At 37.9% G+C, this 19683-nt stretch overlaps 1 protein-coding gene across 5 annotated transcripts in view; it reads right to left on the reverse strand.

Annotated features, from left to right (window-relative positions):
- Positions 1-19683, reverse strand: part of ZNF106 (zinc finger protein 106) — a 61700-nt gene that overhangs the window by 26621 nt on the left and 15396 nt on the right. For 2 of the 5 annotated variants that reach the window (XM_088797157.1, XM_019725406.3), the window contains exons 3-10: positions 18544-18605; positions 13261-13461; positions 8154-10331; positions 6456-7089; positions 5140-5209; positions 3675-3829; positions 3530-3590; positions 2719-3063 (exon numbers count right to left, since the gene is read on the reverse strand). In XM_088797157.1, coding sequence (XP_088653283.1) covers positions 2719-3063; positions 3530-3590; positions 3675-3829; positions 5140-5209; positions 6456-7089; positions 8154-10331; positions 13261-13461; positions 18544-18605 — 3706 coding nt within the window. The remainder of the gene's footprint in view (positions 1-2718; positions 3064-3529; positions 3591-3674; positions 3830-5139; positions 5210-6455; positions 7090-8153; positions 10332-13260; positions 13462-18543; positions 18606-19683) is intronic. The other 3 variants (XM_074327865.2, XM_019725407.3, XM_074327866.2) reach the window with 3 other exon arrangements.

A 19683-nucleotide genomic window follows, 5' to 3' on the forward strand; every position in this document is an offset into this window, starting at 1 on the left:
ACAAAGCTCCAGAAAAACAACTAAACAAAACGGAGATAAGCAATCTCAGACGCAGAGTTCCAAACACTGGTTATAGGAATGCTCAATGATCTCATAAAAATGGAGATGGAAACCATGAAAAAGAACCAGTCAGAAAAAGCATACAATAATGGAAACGAAGAACATATTACAGGAAATCAACAGTAGATTAGATGAAGTGAGGATCCAATCAGCGATGCAGAAGATAAGATAGCAGAAAACACCCAACCAGAAGAGCAAAAAGAAAAAAAGAATCCAAAAAATTGAGGAGAGTTTAAGGGGCCTCCAGGACAATATCAAGCATACCAACATTCGCATTATAGGGGTACCAGAAGAAGAGAGAGAGCAAGGAATTGAAAACCTATTTGAAGAAATGACAGAAAACTTCCCTAATCTGGTGAAGGAAATGGACATACAAGCCCAGGAAGCACAGAGAGTAGAGAGTCCCAAACAAGATAAACCCAAAGAGGTCAACACCAAGATACATCATAATGAAAATGTCAAAGTTTAAATACAAAGAGAGAATCTTACACGCAGCAAGAGAAAAGCAGTTAGTTACCTACAAGGGAGCCTCCCCCCCATAAGACTGTCAGCTGATTTCTCAACAGAAACTTTGCAGGTAAGAATGGAGTGGCAGGAAATATTCCAAATGATGAAAAGTAATGACATACAACCAAGATTGCGTTAGCCAGCAAGGCTGTCATTTAGAATTGAAGGACTGATAAGGAGCTTCCCAGACAAGAAAAAGTTGAAGGAGTTCATCACCACCAAACCAGTATTACAAGGACTCGGAGAGATTTCTTTAAGATGGGAGGGGGTTTAAGGATGGGTGAAAGGGGAAGGGATTAAGAAGAACAAATTGGGGGCGGCTGATTGGCTCAGTTGGTTAGAGTGCAGTGCTCATAACACCAGGATCGCTGGTTCGATTCCCACAGGGGCCAGTGAGCTGCGCCCTCCACAACTAGATTGAAAACAACGACTTGACTTGGAGCTGAGCTGTACCCTCCACAGCTAGATTGAAAACGACTTGACTTGGAGCAGATAGGTCCTGGAAAAACACACTGTTCCCCAATATTCCCCAATTTAAAAAAAATAATAATAATAATAAATTGGGTGTTATACAGTAGTCATGGGGATGTAAGTTATAGCATCAGGAATATAGTCAACAATATTGTAATAACTAGGTATGGTGTCAGATAGGTACTAGATCTATCAGGGTGATAGATGGGAATGGGGTTCGGGTTAGGGTGAAAAAGGTGAAGGCATTAAGAAATATACAAATATATGGTGATGGAAGGAGAACTAACTCTGGGTGGTGAACACAAATGAGATTTATAGATGATGTAATACAGAATTGTACACCTGAAATCTATGTAATTTTACTAACAATTGTCACCCCAATAAATAAATAAAAAATTAGAAAGAAAAAAAAGAAATATAAATTGATAGTTAATACAGTATGGGGAATGTAACCAACAATGTTGTAAAGATCACGTAAGGTGCCAGATGGGCACTGGACTTATCAGGGGGATGACGTCATACACTGTGTAGATGCCTGACCACTGCACTATACACCTGAAGCTGAAGTAGAATAATATTGAATGTCAACTACAACTAAATATATAGGTATATATAGACATGGGATGTGGAGTACAACCTAGGGAAGATAGTCGATGGTATTATAACAGCTATGTACGATGTCAGAGGGGTAGTAGCTTGGGGGGGTAGGTTATCACTTTATGAGGGATTTAAATGTCTAAATATTGTGCTTCTTTATACACCTGAAACTAATAAAAAAAATAACTCTGGGGGAAAAAGTCTACATTTTTATAGTTTCCCAATTATTTACAATAAACATGAATTACTTTTGCAATGAGAAAAAGAAATCTAATAAAAGCTACTTTTGAAAAATTAGCTTAAAAAGTCATTATACTGCTTCATTACTAGTTTTTTGAAAAAATGCCAAATACTATCTATATAAAAGCAACAAAACTCAATATGAAAGATAATATACATATGCTACAGATGTGTTGCAACAGGTTAGCAAAATCTAGGGTAACTCTTCAGACTTTTTGTTTTGGCTCAAGAAATCACAAAATGTCAGTTTGTTTACTTTTTACTTAATTTTCAATAAAGTACCATTGTGGTTACGTAAACATCAGATACGATTTTAAGTTGCTCAAAAGTTGTTCTCAAGTAGTCACCAGGTGAGTGTTATTTTATGAAAAGACAAAAACCTTGGTTATTTCTCAAAACCACCCAAGTTCCCATTAGATGATCTCAAACCCAAGGCCTTTCATCATGGCCACCTGACTCTCAGGCTCGTATTAATCCTGGCTTGTGCTCCAGATGATAAAGACAGGTAAGTGCTAGAAATTCAGAAGATATATCTGATTTAGAAAATTGACTGAACAACGTCAACCCCACTTATCTCCCCAAAACTAAACAATTCTGCACCAATCCTTATAAATGGCATCTTTCAGATGCTAATACAAAGTCAATTTAGTAATCCTATATTACAGAAAAGTTAGGGGAAAGTTACTGATATTTAAATAATCCTCTTAAATGAAGGAAACCTCAAGAAAAATTAATTGTAATAACTTTCGTTTTAATGGGCAGAGCATAGCTTTACATCACTGATAGAAGATTGCCCTAGATCCACTACAGGGTGGCCCTTAACCCAGAGAAAAGTTTACATACTATTAGCTTGCAGTAACTCCTTGGACACACTGCAAGGAGAGCCTTGTGACACAGCATTCACATTCTCGTCTTGTTCAGGAGACATAGGTTCTTGTTTAATCTGAACCGATGAGTCTGGAGCAGGAACACTTCCATGGGCTTGGAAAGTAGGAGATGTGGTCACTTGGAGAGGGGCTCCGGTGGATGATGGAGACACATGAGAAGATGGAGGCTCCAGAAACACCGGGAGAAAGGGAGTAGGCAGCAGCGTGGCATCAGCTGATGTTTGAGATCTACTGCTCCTTTGTTCTCGTGTGAGGCTACTACAGGGAACCTGGTGTGCGCGCTCAGAAGGCTCATATGTTTCTAGAATGGGAAACATACATACATCCAAATGCAAAAATGTTCTCTGAAAAGTCACTTGTTTCTTAGCCAATTTGAGTTTTTAAAGATTACAAGGGAATTTTAAAGTCCCTCATACTTCTTCAAATTAGTTGTCATCTAATCTATACAACCACCAAGGATACAGACAGAATAGGCATTAACATTCTGATTTTTCAGATTTTAAGTGACTTATCCAAAGTCACATAGATACTAAGACAACAGCCAAGGTCTTTTGATTCCTAACCCAAGGCTCTTTCTGTAACATACTGTCACCACTGCTAAGTATTTGGGGGATGTACAGTCTCACAGGCCTTCCTATAGAAGAATGAAACCAAGGAGACATGAGCGAAATCATATGACCTTTTCATGGGTACTTTAATTCCCATTTATAGGGAACAAAAAGTTACAAGCTACAGAGAACCCAATCTATCAGATTTTCTCTAAATACCTTGTAATCCCTGTAGAATCTGTATCCTGTGGGTCCTCAGTGCACTCATCTCCATAGTTATCTAAAAATAAAGTATTTTGTTAAGCATTTGGAAATCCAACTTTGGAGACGATTCATTTTCATTAAATGTTCCACCTGCTGTTACCTGCTGCTTGAGCATAAGTAGCCTCTGAACTTCAACATAAGCTGTCTGAAGTGCTGCACGGGCTTGCAGAAGGCTGTTATCCATGCACTGCAATGATTTGCTTAGTTCTTCCTCCCTTAAAGAAATATTCAGCAGCTGGTCAACCTGCGAACGTTCTGCCAAAAGAAACCATGAGACTCAGTTTAACACTGGAGACTTCTCTTTAATAATACAGCTCCTCAGAAGATAGAACTACATCAATTATCTAGGATAAGCCTTTATTTTCTCCCCGATAGGTCACTGGAGACTCATCAAATCTCACAAATCATGTAGTTAAGCCCGATATTGTCAGAGCTAGAAATTAAAAATGAGAATTGTTAAGATGGAGGCACCTCTGAAGTTCAAGTACACCACCACGCGGTACCATCTTACCTGATCACCCACCATCTTCCACCACCACCTGGCCAAGTGAAATCTGTCCCAGGTAAATCAACTGTTGTAGTTTTCAAAAATTTCCATTCTTCCTTTATCTACCACCCTCTTCACTCAAGGTTTATGCTTAGATTGGGCGCCAGACCTGAACTGCTTGCACTCTCCTCCCAATCCATATTTTTCTAGTCTGTTAGTTAACATAAAATAATTCTCTTTATTACAGAAGTCTTCCTGAAGGAGATACAGCTTTGAAATAGTACACTTAAGTTACTTTAAATAAAATGTTCTACTATGTGTAGGTATTTGTCTCTCCCATTCAATATGCCAAGACCTCTTTATTAAACTCCAGACCCACATATCCAACTACCTAAGTGTCTCTAAGGTCTTTTAATTCAAGGGATCCAAAAGGAAACTCATCATCTTCCTCTATTTTCAACCTGCTCGTCCCATACAGAGTTTTCTAGCTCTACAAATGATACCATCATCTACACAGTGGCCCCAGCCAAAAACTGGGGTCATCCTTATCCATCACATCACCTAAGGCTTATCCAATCCCTTTCCACACTAGTCCTTATACTGGAATAGGGTTTCAGTAAGTGGAAAGCAAGTGTTGTAGAAGCATACGAGTCAGGGAGCCACATTAACTCCTTAACTCACATGAGAAAAGCAACCAAGACATTTCAAAAACGGAAAGTGAGAGAAATGGCTATAAATGATCAACATGGATAAAATTTTTACTAACGGCCTGTTCCTCTTCATCCATTAAAAAGGTCCAATAAGACCTTCTGCTTTATATTGAACTCAATTTGTCCAAGACATATATTAACTTTAGCTTACAGATCTATGTGGCATCATATATTTCTTCTATAGCTGCTACTGTAGATAATAGGAAATCGAAGTTTCCTACGCCCTTAAGCAAGACAACAAAAATGAAAAAAAATAATAAATGGGTGATCAGTGTTTAATAACCACAAGTTATACTCTGTGTCAAGTTGTAAAACGGCTGAATTGCTATAAGAACAATTTTTTTCTGCCAGAATATTCTGCACTATACCTTTCTTTCCTTTAATTTTCCTTCTTTTATTTTTCCTCTCAAGACTTGGGAGTTCGGGAGAAGATCCATCCTGAGGAAATAAAGAAAGGTGTATAATATTAAATATATAAAGGCTATTATCCAGGAGGGAAAAAAACAATCAGTTCTGAGATAGTCATACAATATTCTTCATTATTGCTACCACCTCTAACAGGATAGTAGGAGTCTAACACATGTGATATGAACTAAAATATTAGTTGAATGAATGTATGTGATTTTAACAAAGCAATCTAAGGTCAAGTGCCTTCTTAGCATTCGAGAGGTGGTAAAGCCCACAACATGTAGGCAAAGCATTTCAAATCTTAGCAAGGCATAGAGAAAAGTGTGGACAAAGCCAATGATACGTTTACCTGATTTCATCATGGCATAGTTTCTATCATACTTTCAATTTCAGCAATAAAATCTTTACAACAAAAAGCTAAACAGTCTATTGAGACAAGCCCTAAGATATTAGCTTTGCCATAGGACAATCTCTCATCTGACAATATCCACTACAGTATCTAGCTCAAAGGGGGCAGAGGTGGAATTTGAACCCAGGTCTATAACCCATGCCCTTATCTACTCTGCTATACTGCCTCGGTATTAAAGCAAACAGTGCATGTTCTCACAGTGCCAGATTCCAGACTATATCATCGCCACAATTCTTTCTTTTCAGAAAGGGTTCCTAAAAGGGTTAAGCAATATTAGCAACAGAGATGCCAGAGAGAAGTGGTATCAGTGCAGGAGTGGATTCTGAAAGGTCCAGGCTGGGTAACTGAAGTACAAAGGACAGAGTAACAGACTACAAATACTTCTCAGACTATGCTCATATAGATGCACTCTATCAGTATTAAAACTACCTTAGTGTTAAGCCTAGAACTCCTGGATCCAACAAGCACACACGCCCCCCACAGGCACACTGGAATGCCTTCCTTCAGCAGCAGTACAGAATGCACCATGGAAACAGATAAAGTTACAGCTGAAGATGTGGCTTATTCCTTGTCAGGTGATAAAAAGAAATCACTGGCGTGGTGACCAGTTATAGAGATGACTTCATATTTTCCTAGTACTGTACATTCATATTCAATTACATCTAACTTAGCAGAATTACTCAGGGCAAGAAACCAGTAGGATAAGAATAGGAAGGGAAGAGTAAGAGCCTCACAAGTCTTCCATTCCAGAGCAGGGAGAACCATAACCCCAAGACACCCAAGAAAAATTAAACAGTTAAATCTTTCTCACAACAGCCAAGTCACTACATGGAATGTTCTACAAAAGGCACAGGGAATCATACTCACTCCAGTGGCTCTCCGTTTCTTCCTGATGCTCTGGCCATCATTTTGTTCAGCACCAGAGGTACAGCTACTATCTGTGGCTGCATCGGCCAAGCTGGAGGTTGCAAGGGCTGAGGATGCATTGGGTGACAAAGAGTTTCCTTCTCCGTTACTCTCCTGGGCATTCCGATTCTCTGAAGGGGGTGTAGAACTCTCCTGGCTGTTCAGGTCTTTTGCCAAATGCATCAAAGGTATCGTACAGTCAGAGGATAACTGTGCACTGTGTCGCCTTCGAGTAGCAACATTTTCAGCCCTTTCACCGGTTCTCAGGGAAGCAGCCAGAGGTGTCACTTCCTGCTTAAGGCCCACGGCGGTTTTCTGATTCTCTGCAGCTCTCAGTGAGTGACTAGGCGCAAAAATCTGCTGGGGCTCATGTTCTTTGCCTGTACCTTCCTCACTGAAGAAGCTATACACAGAAGGAGCCCTGTCCATGATCACGCTGCTCTCCGAAAGGCTTCGCTTCCTTGCCAACCCAGGGGATGAAGAAATGGAAACACCTTCCCACTGAAACCCTTCTAGATCGTGCAGATCAGGCTCCCCATCCAAATCCAAGACTTCTTGTTCATTCTGAACTAAAGGCACCATTTCTATGCCAAACCTTAAGGAAGAAAAAAGAAAGAAATCATACATCAAACATGGTTGGGAGAGGGGAGCATCAGCTAATGTACCAGGCTCTGTTAAGCAACGAGGTTACAAATATAAATAAGATGGTTTCTTCCCTCAAGGAGCTCACAGTCTAAGAGTTAAAGTAAATAACTGTAAGACCTCAAGTAAATAACTGTAAGTATTGTAATGTAACAAGTACTAAATTAGAGGTTTGTGTACAGCTATAAGAATACATTTGAGGGAGTAAAAATTGAGGATTTTATTAAACATAGAGCTCGAAACTACCAACAAATACGTAATGTTTATCAGCAAACAAACCAAAAAACAAATAAAAATATCTATTGAGCATTCACAAATGCCAGATACTATACTAAGAATTTTATCATCTCAATGTTACGGGAAATCTCAGTAAGTTATGGGAAAGGAATAAGTTATGGGAAAGGAATAAGGGGCACAATAAATATGTTATTTCAATAAGGATAGAAATTTAAGCCTTGAGGACAACATAATCATAATATAGCAGGATGATTTTCAAGTAGCAAACCTATGCTGAACACTGCTTTACCATTCAGAAAAGTTAAGCATCTCCACATACGATGAAGAGCCAAAAATTTACACAAGTACATAAGAGAACATAATGCCCGAGTCAATACAGAAGGGTAACTATCCACAGGTTCTAAGTAAAAGGTAATGAGAACAGTTGTACTTAAAAGTTGCACCACTCATTAAAATCTACAGATACAGATTTATAGATTTGTTGTTTTGTTTTGCTGTCATTTTCTGGCCCCTAAAACCAAAGTGTTGGCTTTCTGAAAGTTTTTTTCTATGTCCCCATCTCATTTCTCAAAAGTAGGTACCCTTCTTTTAACCTGAATTTCCTGCTAGGAAACACTTTATTCCATTTGTTATAGAGTAGGAGTCACTCTGATATTTAAACCAGACATCTACAACACATATTTTTGGCAAACATTTAATTACACATAACAAGTCTCTTGACCAGGGTCAAAGGGTAAGTTTAAAAGAAAAGAAAAATGGGTACTGAAAAGAGGCACACACCTGGGTAAGCCTTTGCCCAGCTCTTGCTTTTTCTTGGTTACTTGATGAATGACCTGTTCCCAGTTGACATTTCTCCTAGATGCATTTAAAATCTGCCGGAGTGTTGGCTTGAGCCCAGATTCCTTCTCTGCCTCACTCTTTCGATGACCACTAATATTGCGAATGCGGCGAGCACTATTGAGGTTTGGCTCAGGAAGGTGTGCTCCAGTTTTGCTCTTCAAACTAATGTGCCGGCTGAGATCTCTTTGGAGTGAGGCAGGAAAGCCAAGCTTACTTAGTTCAGGCAGGAGATGGCCTGAGGGCTGAGCTGTATCACTTTTTTGAAGCTCTGAGTCCAAGCTAGGACTCTCAAAGCCTTCTGTTTCATAAGATACGTGAGATTTAACAGGGTCATCAACCTGTACCTCTTCTAGAGAGGTTTTCAAGTCTAGCAGTAAGCCAGGGTGTGGACTGGCTACAGATGTAATTTGTAATTCAGATTCTTTCTGGTGAACTGTTGACTTACATGGGGAAGTGGATAGTTTTCTAGATGTTTTCAGGTTTTGGTCATCTCCCTCTTTCTCATTAGCATTATGAGTGCTGCAGGATAAAACTTCTGTAGTTGCAGAACCCAGGGTTTCAATCTTTGTTCCATGCTTTTCTGTGTCAGATATCTCGTCATCACTTTCATCTTCTAATGAGTGTACTTGAAACTCAATCTTCAAAGATCCTTTTTCAGACTCTTCTACATTCCTACTTGCTTTCGCGTAGTTTCTGATCCTTTTAGAAGTGCTAAGTGGATTTTGCAAAGACTCATGACACTGTAGCACCTCTTTGGCTTTTTGTAATGTATCACTTAAATTTTCATCAGGTTCCCTTTGAGTACCCACCGTATTTTTATTCCCTTTTAAAACACGAGAACGTGAACTTTGCGATTTGGACATGTAAGAAGAACCATGATTGTCTTCCATAGTGGGTTTGTTCAAGGGATTTGAGTGTTCTCCGGAAAAAAAAGAATTCATTTTGGTGTTTTTTGAGGGATTCTTTGAATCTTGCTTTTGAGGGATTGATTTAGTGATTGGAATTGGAAGAAGTGGGGATTTTAAAGATGGCATCTTATTTAAGTTATGCTCTTGTTCAGGTTTTTCTACAATGGGGCATTCTCTCACCACCTCGTAGGAAGCAGTACAATCAGAAGTGGCTTTATGATTAAGAGATCCAGTATGTGTTTCTTTTTGTGTTTTCAGCTTTGGGCAATTATTTGTTTCTTCAATCTGGGGCTCTTGCGTTCCTGCTATTAAGGTAAAATCAAAGAAAGGCTTATCTAACACTTCTGACTTGTTACCAGTGACTTCTTTCATTCCTGATTGTAAATCCAGAGTCTTCTGGGAAGGGTAAGGAGTCCAGCGACGGAGCTTTTCCCTTGCTACACTGCCATTCTTCCCACCGATCTTGGAAGCTATGCTGTCGGTTTGTTTAATGGTTTGGCTTTCCAGCTGCTCAAAATTGAAGTCAAGTAAGCCTTGTGAATGAAATGTATCACTTGCAAATCCGTCAGAAGGACCTCTATAGGTGGCAACTGTACCAACTTTGTCCTTTCCTTGCCGCTGCCAATTATATCTCTCTTGACTGTATTTGTTTGACTTAGATTTCTTGTTCCATAGCATAGTCATGTCTTCCATCTGACAGTTAGAGTTTCTGTTTCTGCCTGGTTGAAACTTGTCTCCGGGGCTACTGTAATTCCAACTATTTGTACTACGTACGCTGGATTTCCAGTCTCCATTACTGCTGGTCATGTGCCAACTGGAAAAGCCACCTGTTCCTTCCGAATGCCAACTGGAATTCCTTCCTGTACCGTTGTGATTCCAATCTACCGTTCCATTATTTGAGTGCCAGCCACCTCCAGAACTACTGTGGTTATGAAACCAAGTGGATGAGCCGCCTGCCACCCCCTTGTGCCACCTGGAACATGCTCTGGGTCCACCGCTGTTCCGCAGAGAATGTGGAAAGCTGTTTTTCCTGGTGTTATTAAAGCCATCTTTCTCCCATTTCCAGTCCCGCTGAGGGGGTCCCCGATGATGCCACGCTGGCTGGCTGTAGTTCTCTCTGTCTTGGTAAGGGATTCGGTCTTCTCGTCTCCGTTGGGGTCGCCTGTCATCAGAGTTTACTTCTTGGTTGCTATTGGAAGGTTCATCTTGTCTGGAAGAAAAACAGCTTTTCGTTAGTGATTTAAAGGAATTCTTACTCTTCCTTTAAAGGCATAACCCGCCAAACATCCCCTCGACCTCCCGTCCCGGTTACTTAGAATATGTAATAGAGTCCACTTCTATTTCTAATGGTGGTTGCTTTCCTATCTTTCAATGATAGAGTTAAACTTATATTTCACAATTTATTTCAAAATTAAACAATACCTGTTTCTCCTATCACTCCAGAAATACTAAGAAGTTGACGTATTTATACTAGCTTCCCTTTTCTGCTCCTGTTTTTCTTGGGATGTTCTGGGTTTTTGTCCCAATTATTATTGTTATATGATGCAGCTTTTCGAAAATAAGAACAATTACAGTTTGTAGCTATGGTTAGCTATCGCAGTTAACACAATTTAAGTTCTGCTGCTCTTAATGATTTCTTCCGTTGTTGGTTCTTTCTTAAAAACCCAGTTTCTTAACCTATTTTAAATGGTAAGATTTTACTTTGCATAATCACTTTCATTAATAAACACTTCATCAAGCACACATTCAATGACTGTTAGTGGTGAACAGTCATTGTGTCGTTCATGACTAACAGTCATTGAATGTGTGCTTTTATGTATAGTTCCTGTTCCTGAAGGGCTTACAACCCAGCTGAGGAAATAATTAAGGTCATAAGCAGGAGTAAAATAGCACATAGCAAATAAGCAGCACCCACAATAAGTGCTACATGGAGTTTCAAGTGCTAGAGGTTTTTATAAAGAAGCTATAGCTGTATGAACTATTCTTGTCGGACAAGGAGCCCACAGAACTGTGAATAAATTTAAGTCAACATCACAGGAATAAGTACAAAACCATTTTCCTCTATAAACTGCCTAGGGTATGTTTTAGCATGTGGTAGGTGCTCAGAAAATTGAATAATACTAGCTAAAATTTATTGAATGCCTACTAATTATTAGGCATTTAATGCTAAGCACTTTATATAGATTATCTCATGAACTTTTCACAACCCTAAAGCAAGTATTATTATTCCTACTTTTTAGATGAGGAAACAGAGGATTAGAGAATACCAGTAGCTTGCCTAGAATACTACAGACAGTAAGTGGTATGGCAGAGATTTGGACCGTGGCCGCCTTACTCTGGACTCAACCACTAGGCCTTGATAGAATGAAAATCCCAAAACACAGTTTCTGTAGCTGGGTTCCCTCCTCTGAACTTGAATTAAATCTTAAACTCAGTACTGAATTTAACTGGCTTTAAAAGCTTCTAACATCTGTAAGATTTTGGACACAAATTGGAATTTCTTCCTTTTTCACAAGATGGAATTAAAAGTTAATTTACCTAAAAGTTTAAATACCCACTTACATTATGAAATACAACCATGTCTAAACAGGAGGGCCTAGGTTCCCAAGTGAGAAGTGTTATTACATACACTTGCAGGATATTTGTGCCAAATTCCTTTTATCTTTTGTTTCTAACCACTATGCAACTTTTGACATCCAAGGAGATCACTGACTCAGCTATACTAATGTGATCCAGAAATGAGAGGAGAATTGGGCAATAAATCAGTCACAAAGCAGAATTCCTAGATCATTATGAATTGGCTAGATTGAGGGGACCACAGCATGCAGCTAAACCCACAGCCCAGAAAGAACACTCTAAATTAAAAACCTCATGGAGGGGAAAAAAAAAAACCTAATAAAGCAATCAGTAGATGACTATAAATAGGTCACCAAAAAGCATATTAGGATACTCAAAGAATAGTTAACTATGATATAAACGTCTAATTTACTGAAAAGCTCTTTCACCATGACATAATGTTTAATCATTTACACAGATAAGCTAATAATGGCTTATCAAGAGTGAGTGTAAGAGCAAAAATAGAAGTTGGTCTCCCAGAGACTCCAACATCCCAAAACAAGAGCAAACTACAGCTATACTGAAAGTAGTGAGAATGTCATTTGGAGGACTGAGCAACTGAACAATTTTGGTACCATGTTGCCATGGACATTTTAAAACTAGGAAAGTCTCCTTCTTGGAGGACTTATTCAAAAACCTTTTCACATAACAAAAACTGCTTCCTTTTTATATTCAAACCTCTAACTAAAAATGAAGTACAGACCAGGTACAACTAGTATTCAAGAAGGATCTTTAAATTTTTATTTTAGAATTTGAAATGCTCATCATGTCTTAAGACTTGAAAAATTACTCTACCTCATAACTGGCTCTCTCTCTCTCTAACTCATACCTGAAAATTTCTGCTTCATTAATTCAAGTCTTTGGACTACAAATCAGTAAGGTTAAAATACAACAGCCTAATACCTGAATTATAAATGTGGGTATGAAACTATGTAGTACAAGCTGGAAAACTTACACTGCTGAAATGATCTTGACACTGTCAAATTTAAAATATAAATGTACTCAACAAATATTTACTGAAGCACTTAATAATAAAGGGATAAATCAAACTTGGTACAAGCACCATATTAATTCACATCAGGCAGACATTTTTTCATAAGGGATTCAATAAGAAATACTATATAAAATATTCAAATGAAGCTTATATACTAATTCCTTTCCACTAGAAAATTTGGATACCAAACAAAAACAATTTATTGGTACCCAAAAACTTTGCAACTAATAAAAACAGTTCTAAACATAGTTATCAATATGGTAAGATTTCAGCTACGTTCAGCAGCTACAGCTAGTTTTCATGTAGGGACAATACTGCTGTGTTTTTTGTTTTTTTAAGCAGCTAGTACAGTAGTTCTAGTGCAAGAAAGCATTCCGTTGCCCTTTTATGCATAAGACAGCAACGTCAAGCTAAACTTTCCAACTAAGATAAGGTTGAATGCTTACAGGCTGACAAGTACGGAAATGGAAAACGTATTCTCTTCTATATTCTGTTTCAGAAAGGCTTTCGAAAAATCAAAATTACTCACCGACTTTGTTCTTTCCTTTGTTTTATTAACTGAACGAGTTCCTTGTCAAAATAATCTTCTTCCTCTTCTTCTCCCTTTCCATCATCTTCTCTTTCCTGGGCATCAACGTTATCTTTGTGCAACTGGCCAGAAATGTGCTTTGCGTATGCAGAAAGACCCACTTCTGTGACCCCGCACACGCGGCACTCATGACTACTGTCCCTAGGGAAAGAGGGAGATGAGGGACATTCAATTCTCCCCACTGGCATGGCACACTCACCAGATCTGTTATAGTTTCCTCTGAAAGCCACTGCACACTTTGGTACAGTGAAAAATTAGTGCTAATCAATTTGAATGCTCCTTTCATCACTTTTAATAAGTTTGTTCATAAGTTACTTTTGAAATGAATTTAAGATTCCTTTCCAGCAATCAAGAGGCAATACACTTCAGAATAATTTCGTTTAGGAGGAGAAATCTTCTTGAATTGCTGTACTTAAAATCTTGCCAGAGGAAACATGGTGAAAGGGGAGGCAGGGCAGGGGGCTCAGAGCAAACAGAAGTTGCTCTGGAGCACACCCATGGTGCCAGCTGCACTCAGAAAGCCTGGTGACAGCGCTTACGTTTAATCTCTGGCTCAAGAACTTTCTCCCAGTGAAAGTTAAGGGGTGGAGAAAAGAGTAGGCAATGCAGCCAATCCCAACCGGGTAACTAAATCGGAACAACTGGCGCTCTGCCTGGAATGCGAAGATTCCGGACCCCAGGGCAAATGATCGGAGTAGTCTCAGCAAACTTTTTTGGTCTGGATGATACATGTGATCTACATTCTGCTTCAGAAGGGCTTATTTTAAAGGGAATGGAAAGCATTTCAGTTGTAGGAAGTCAACAGCTGTGCTAGGCAAATGGTTTTTCTCAAGTTTCAGAAAATGCTACAGTTTAGAGAGAAGCAAAACCAGGTTCTTAATTAAGAAAGCTGGGCAGACTTTTTTTCCATTTACTTTACACATTTCATGATAAATCTAACACTTGGTCAATTTAAGAAGCCAAAGCCTTGAATCACTGTCGAGAGCTGTAGTAGATGAATAATTTAACTGCTTTTTTAACTTCCTGAAATCCCTTGGTTGGTTCAGCTGTCTATGCCGTTATTGACAAGAAACATGTGAATACCATGGCCACTGGTGCAATGAATGGACAGTAATATCCATTCCATAATCCAAACTGGCTTAGCTCTGTATCATTTGTCTTGGGTTTATACCAGTGATATTTTTCACTTCCTATAATTCATTAAAAAAAAAAAGCACACAAAAGATATGCTGTCTTTGATCAGACACAGACACGTACACTATTGCATCTTCTCCCTCACATATATCTGTCAAGACATGGAAAAAAAACCCACAATAACGTGGCAGAATTCATATCAATTAACCAGAAAAGACCCTCAAAACTGAGCACTTCATTTATTAGTTACAGATCACCTGAATATTAAAAAACAAACAAACAAAACTTATTGACCAACTACTAAATTCCAGGCACCATGCTAAGAATATGGTTATAGTAGTCTAGGGTGACAAAGTATAAAAAACAATGCCCCATAAATTAAAAAAAACAAAACAAAAAACACTTTTTTTATTTTGCAAAGAATCATGGAAAACACCTCAGGAAAATGGAGAAAATTCATAGTTTTTTGGACTTTGTAATGTTGAATGCTCTGGATACAATATAGTCTTTTACATTATACATTTGTATACTTAAAGAATAATCCTTAACTTTCTCCAGTTTATCAGGGATAGTCAAATTCTTCTCTCAAGCAATTAAAAGTATGGTAGCGCATTCAAAGAGAATGTTAACTTATAACAGAAAATAAGCCTTTTCTCACAGCAACACTGAAAGAAGTTAAAATACAAATCTATCCCCAATGGGCAGCATCAGAAGACTCTGAAGACTGGAACTAACCTAGAATATATAATTTATACTATAATAAAAATTCGAGTCAACTGAATTTTCTGGTGAGAAAATCTTGGCTTTAACCTCAAAACTATGGAAAATGTTTTCGGTCCCCCTTTCTACCTAGAAACTTACAGAATGCTAAACTGTATATTGCAGTACCAGAAACATCATTCTAAACGGTATTCTTAAATAAAATCCTTGATTTTACCCTTCCTTCTAAAACGCAGAGAATTTTTCTCACGTCCAAACCATCAAACTCCCTCTCTCTTTAAAGACATAACTGGAAGGCCACACTGACTTTTTAAAGTATTAAGGAATACAGCATAGACGGTATTTAACTCTGTTAAAAACAAGCAACCATATTCACAAAACCACCCACTGTGCAATCCCCAAAGCACAAGCATATATTGGATACGCAACAGACACTCAACACAGATTTTTAAAACATTTCTGCTTTCCTTGTGAGAATGAGTATTAACCAGAGTTCCAAAGTTATTTGGGAGAAAAACACCTCAAGAGATCCTGTCCAAAAGGGTACAGGCAATAGAAAAGTTAACACTAAAAAGGATTTATCAAAAAACAGAAACCCCTAATATTTTTCTTATAAATGAAAATCTAGTTTAAAAAAAAAAAGAGATAAAGCTTTACAAGAAACTTCAAAATGAGAAGAGAATCCACATTTATTCAGGGAAAGAACAGATAAACCACATCTCTTGAAAACCCCAATGTGTCTGTGTCTGGAGCCAAGCAAATTCCCTGTTCTACACACAACACGCATCATGCTTCCACAGCTGGGGTTTTGGAAACCACATGTTGTAAAAAGTAAACAGCAAATCAATATTTTAATGATCCTATTTTCCAGTTCTTTATCAATAACCAGCTAAAATTCTACTTTGTATAAATATAAAATCTAATTGTTGGGGGAAAAGTACTGCTTTACTTCTTGACTAATAAAGGCAAAAAATTTTCCCCAGGGCGTTTAGAGAAGGGCCCAAATTAGCTTCATCCTGTTACCACACAATTTCCTCTCATGTGTGAAAGGCAAAGCCTTAAGATAGTCTATCCATAAGCTTTTCTTTATTAAGCTTGCTCTAACTATACCACGACAGCTGGTTGATAAATAAAGGTTTGTGCCTTTTAAATAGCATCTATCTGTAGAAACTACTTACAGGCCACACATATGAACAAGCACATTAGGAAAAAATAGGGAAAGGCTCCAGATGTCCACAACTGGGAACCAAATAAGACAAATTACTTCTCAATAAAGCTTACATTCAAAACCTTAAAAATATGCTCTTTACATTTTTAACCAGGTCACAACCAAAAATTATAGTGCTACAAATATAAATAGAAACAGAAAGCCAGTATTTAAACATGAAATCCAGAGGAAATAATCACAAACTGATGATAGGAAGGAAAAGGAATAATGACTGATAACTATTTGTTCTTGTGGTACAAATTAGTGATGACAATTTGTCCCTACAGTAAATGCTCCAAGTAAATGATCTGAGATTTCCTTTGTTTTTTATAGTTTTGTCAGCGGTTTTTCCTTGCTACCTGCTAGCCTTTTCCCTTATAATTTGTTACAGGCCAGGAAACCATATAAAACTTGTTAGCACTGCATCTGAAAAAATTAGTAAATAAGTACTCAAGTGCTCTCTTCTAAATAAAGTGAGTTTGGGTGATAAAGCTCACATTTATATTGTCAGTTCAGAGGCTTCTGATGCTTTCTCCCTAATTATTTGACTAATGCTCCTAATAACTGAAAATGGTAGACAAAACCCCAATGGCACGGTTAAGTTGACGGGTGAGAGGAGAGGAAATACAAGTTACAGAACAACTATAATATGGCATGTGGTTGAGTTATGTTAATAAGACAAAACAAAATGTGTATACAGCTAAATATAAATCTATGTATACACACAGAAAGAGGTTTGGGTAGGATATACACCAAATTGCTGACTTTCCTCTAAGAGGAAGGTAGGAGTTGGGGAAGGGGGCCAGGTTAGACGACTTTTACATTTTTTATTTTTTATGATTCTGTATCGATTATGAACATGAACCTTAAGTAACCAAAACAATTTTTTAATGTCTTAAATAGCTGATGAGTGATCTTTGAATAAAACAAGGCATTAGTCTTGGAATAAAATGGGCTTCTCTCCTAATGACTAGATTTACCTAACTTACTAGGTTGGTGCAAAAGTAATTGCAGTTGGAAAGGTTAAAAATTACAAAAACTACAATTACTTTTGCACCAACCTAATAATTTGTTTTGTTTGATTTTATAATATAGTCAGGTGGCAGGTAAATAGCCCAGAATAAGGTGAATTCCAGAAGGAAGTCTGTTGGAAATGGGATGAAGTAATTAAGATATCTCACATATAATCATAGGTTTCCAATGATAATGAGTTAAAAATCATATATATTCAAGGTATTATAAGGGCTCTCCACACTAAATCTGAGTGAAAGCCTTTTTCATACTGCAGCGAAGAACTAACTTTCACATAGCAAGGGACTGAGACCATGAAAAAAACTCTACTGATATGCGAAACAGTTACAGAAAGGTTAATAACATATTAATTCAACCACACAATCTAAAACTGTATTACTTAAAATACAGATAACTTCAAATGATTTAGGTTGGCATACCGATCAAAGCTTGTAACTATTGTGCACCAAACAAAATATAATTAATGTTTTTCAGTTTCCCAATGTTTCTCTGTTTTGTACAGTCTCCAAACTTCAAATTCACAGAAGTCAAAACATCAAAAAAGGAACCATAGAGGGGGGAGAGGAGGGAGAGGTCGGGGGGAAGACATGGAATATACACATATGCTCCATTTAATTTTTTAAAGATGCTTACTTATTAGATTTTCTTTCCTAAACCTCTCAAGCTTTACATCCCAAAATGGCATCATTAAATACTGAAGGTTTGCACTTTGAGTATATTTACACGAATGAGATTCAGTGCTATTAAGCAGACTTTGGACTTCTCAGACTATTCCAGCAGTAAACTAAAGGTTTACTGCACGCAACGATTTATAACACTGCTGACGCAATAACATGAGACGTGCTAGTTGCAGGGCTGGTGTGTAGAGTGTGACAAAGCTGGCTAATGAGAGAACTAGTTCATCCCAACACACCTTTGTTGTAATCTGCTTGCCACAGCTGCTGTGAATTCTACACATTTGAGATGCACAAAAATAAATCTATTGTCCTTGTTATTAATTCTAAAAGATGGTTCTATGCCATAACACAATATTCATTTAGGAAGGATTACTATAAAAAGAGCTGACACGTCTCATCAGCGCTCAGACCCCCCCACATTCACAAGTTTATGGAAGACAGCAGTTCCCATACCTGCCCTTCAGGTTCTCAAGTTCCCTGTGATGCAACATGCTCCGCATGTGTTCGTCCATCTCCTTCAAAATTAAAGAAAGTAGATTAAACTAAGGGCGGTTGCTTCAGAGAAAAAAATTCCTCTGTTCCTATTCAATCAACTATTGGGACTTAAGTTTCTTGTGTCAAAGTGTTTGTTGTGGCTACTATTCTCAATTCAATATTGAAATCAGTTCCTTATTAAATAATTCTTTAGCTGTGTTTTTGACATATTTTATCTTTAAATGAAGGAACTGTAAAGAAATACCTATTTAAGTGGCTTTCCAACAAGGTTAGAAAGTACATTGTCTTTAGGAGGCAAAAGCTTTAAGATAAACTATGTGGGTTAAATTCTATCCCAATGTAAGGAACTTGCTAAGTTTTATTAAAACAAAACAAAACAAAGCAAAACTCTCTGAACTCATATAACCTCAACTATTTGACAACTTTTCCCCATACTCGTTTTCCCCACTCAACTGAGAGTTTGTCAACAAAGAGTTACAACTCTTGGCCGGGGCCAACATATAATTGTCAACATCTGTTGAGTTAACAGATGGATGGATACTTAAGTTCTAGATCAAAGTTCGAGGTAGAACCTCTCTATGATTGATCAGGAAGTTTTTTAAAACTGCTTTGAACACAGCAGGTCAATCATGTCTTCATCTCCACTGCCCACTCCCCCCAAGTGATTTGTTTGGTTCTAAGGAAAAGTTTGAAAACTTACTAGGTTCTCTCCTCCCTCCATCCCACCCTTCATGGGAAGAAAATTAAAAATGTGGGAAGAGTTTCCACTTAAAAAATATGTGCACATACATGCACACACCTCAAAAAACTCAAAAAGCTATAAATGTCTATCCCTTTGTCATGCCAAAGTATATACAGCCAGCATGCCATAATGAGAGAAGGGCTATTTACATTTATAATGAAAGGGCTACTACAATTGTTGAGTATTACTATGTAACTGTGCCCTGTGCTTAAGTGCCTCAAACATTTTCACATATGAACTGCAAAACACTGCTGAGGGAGTATTATTAGCTCCATACAGACACAAGCATGCAGAGCAGCTAACTCACTTACCAAACATTTATCAAGCACAGAGCTAGGCACTGAAGGGGTAAGTGT

This window comes from Rhinolophus sinicus, chromosome 3, assembly GCF_057876585.1.
Source record: "Rhinolophus sinicus isolate RSI-liver-muscle chromosome 3, RSI-T2T, whole genome shotgun sequence".
Lineage (NCBI taxonomy): Eukaryota > Metazoa > Chordata > Mammalia > Chiroptera > Rhinolophidae > Rhinolophus > Rhinolophus sinicus.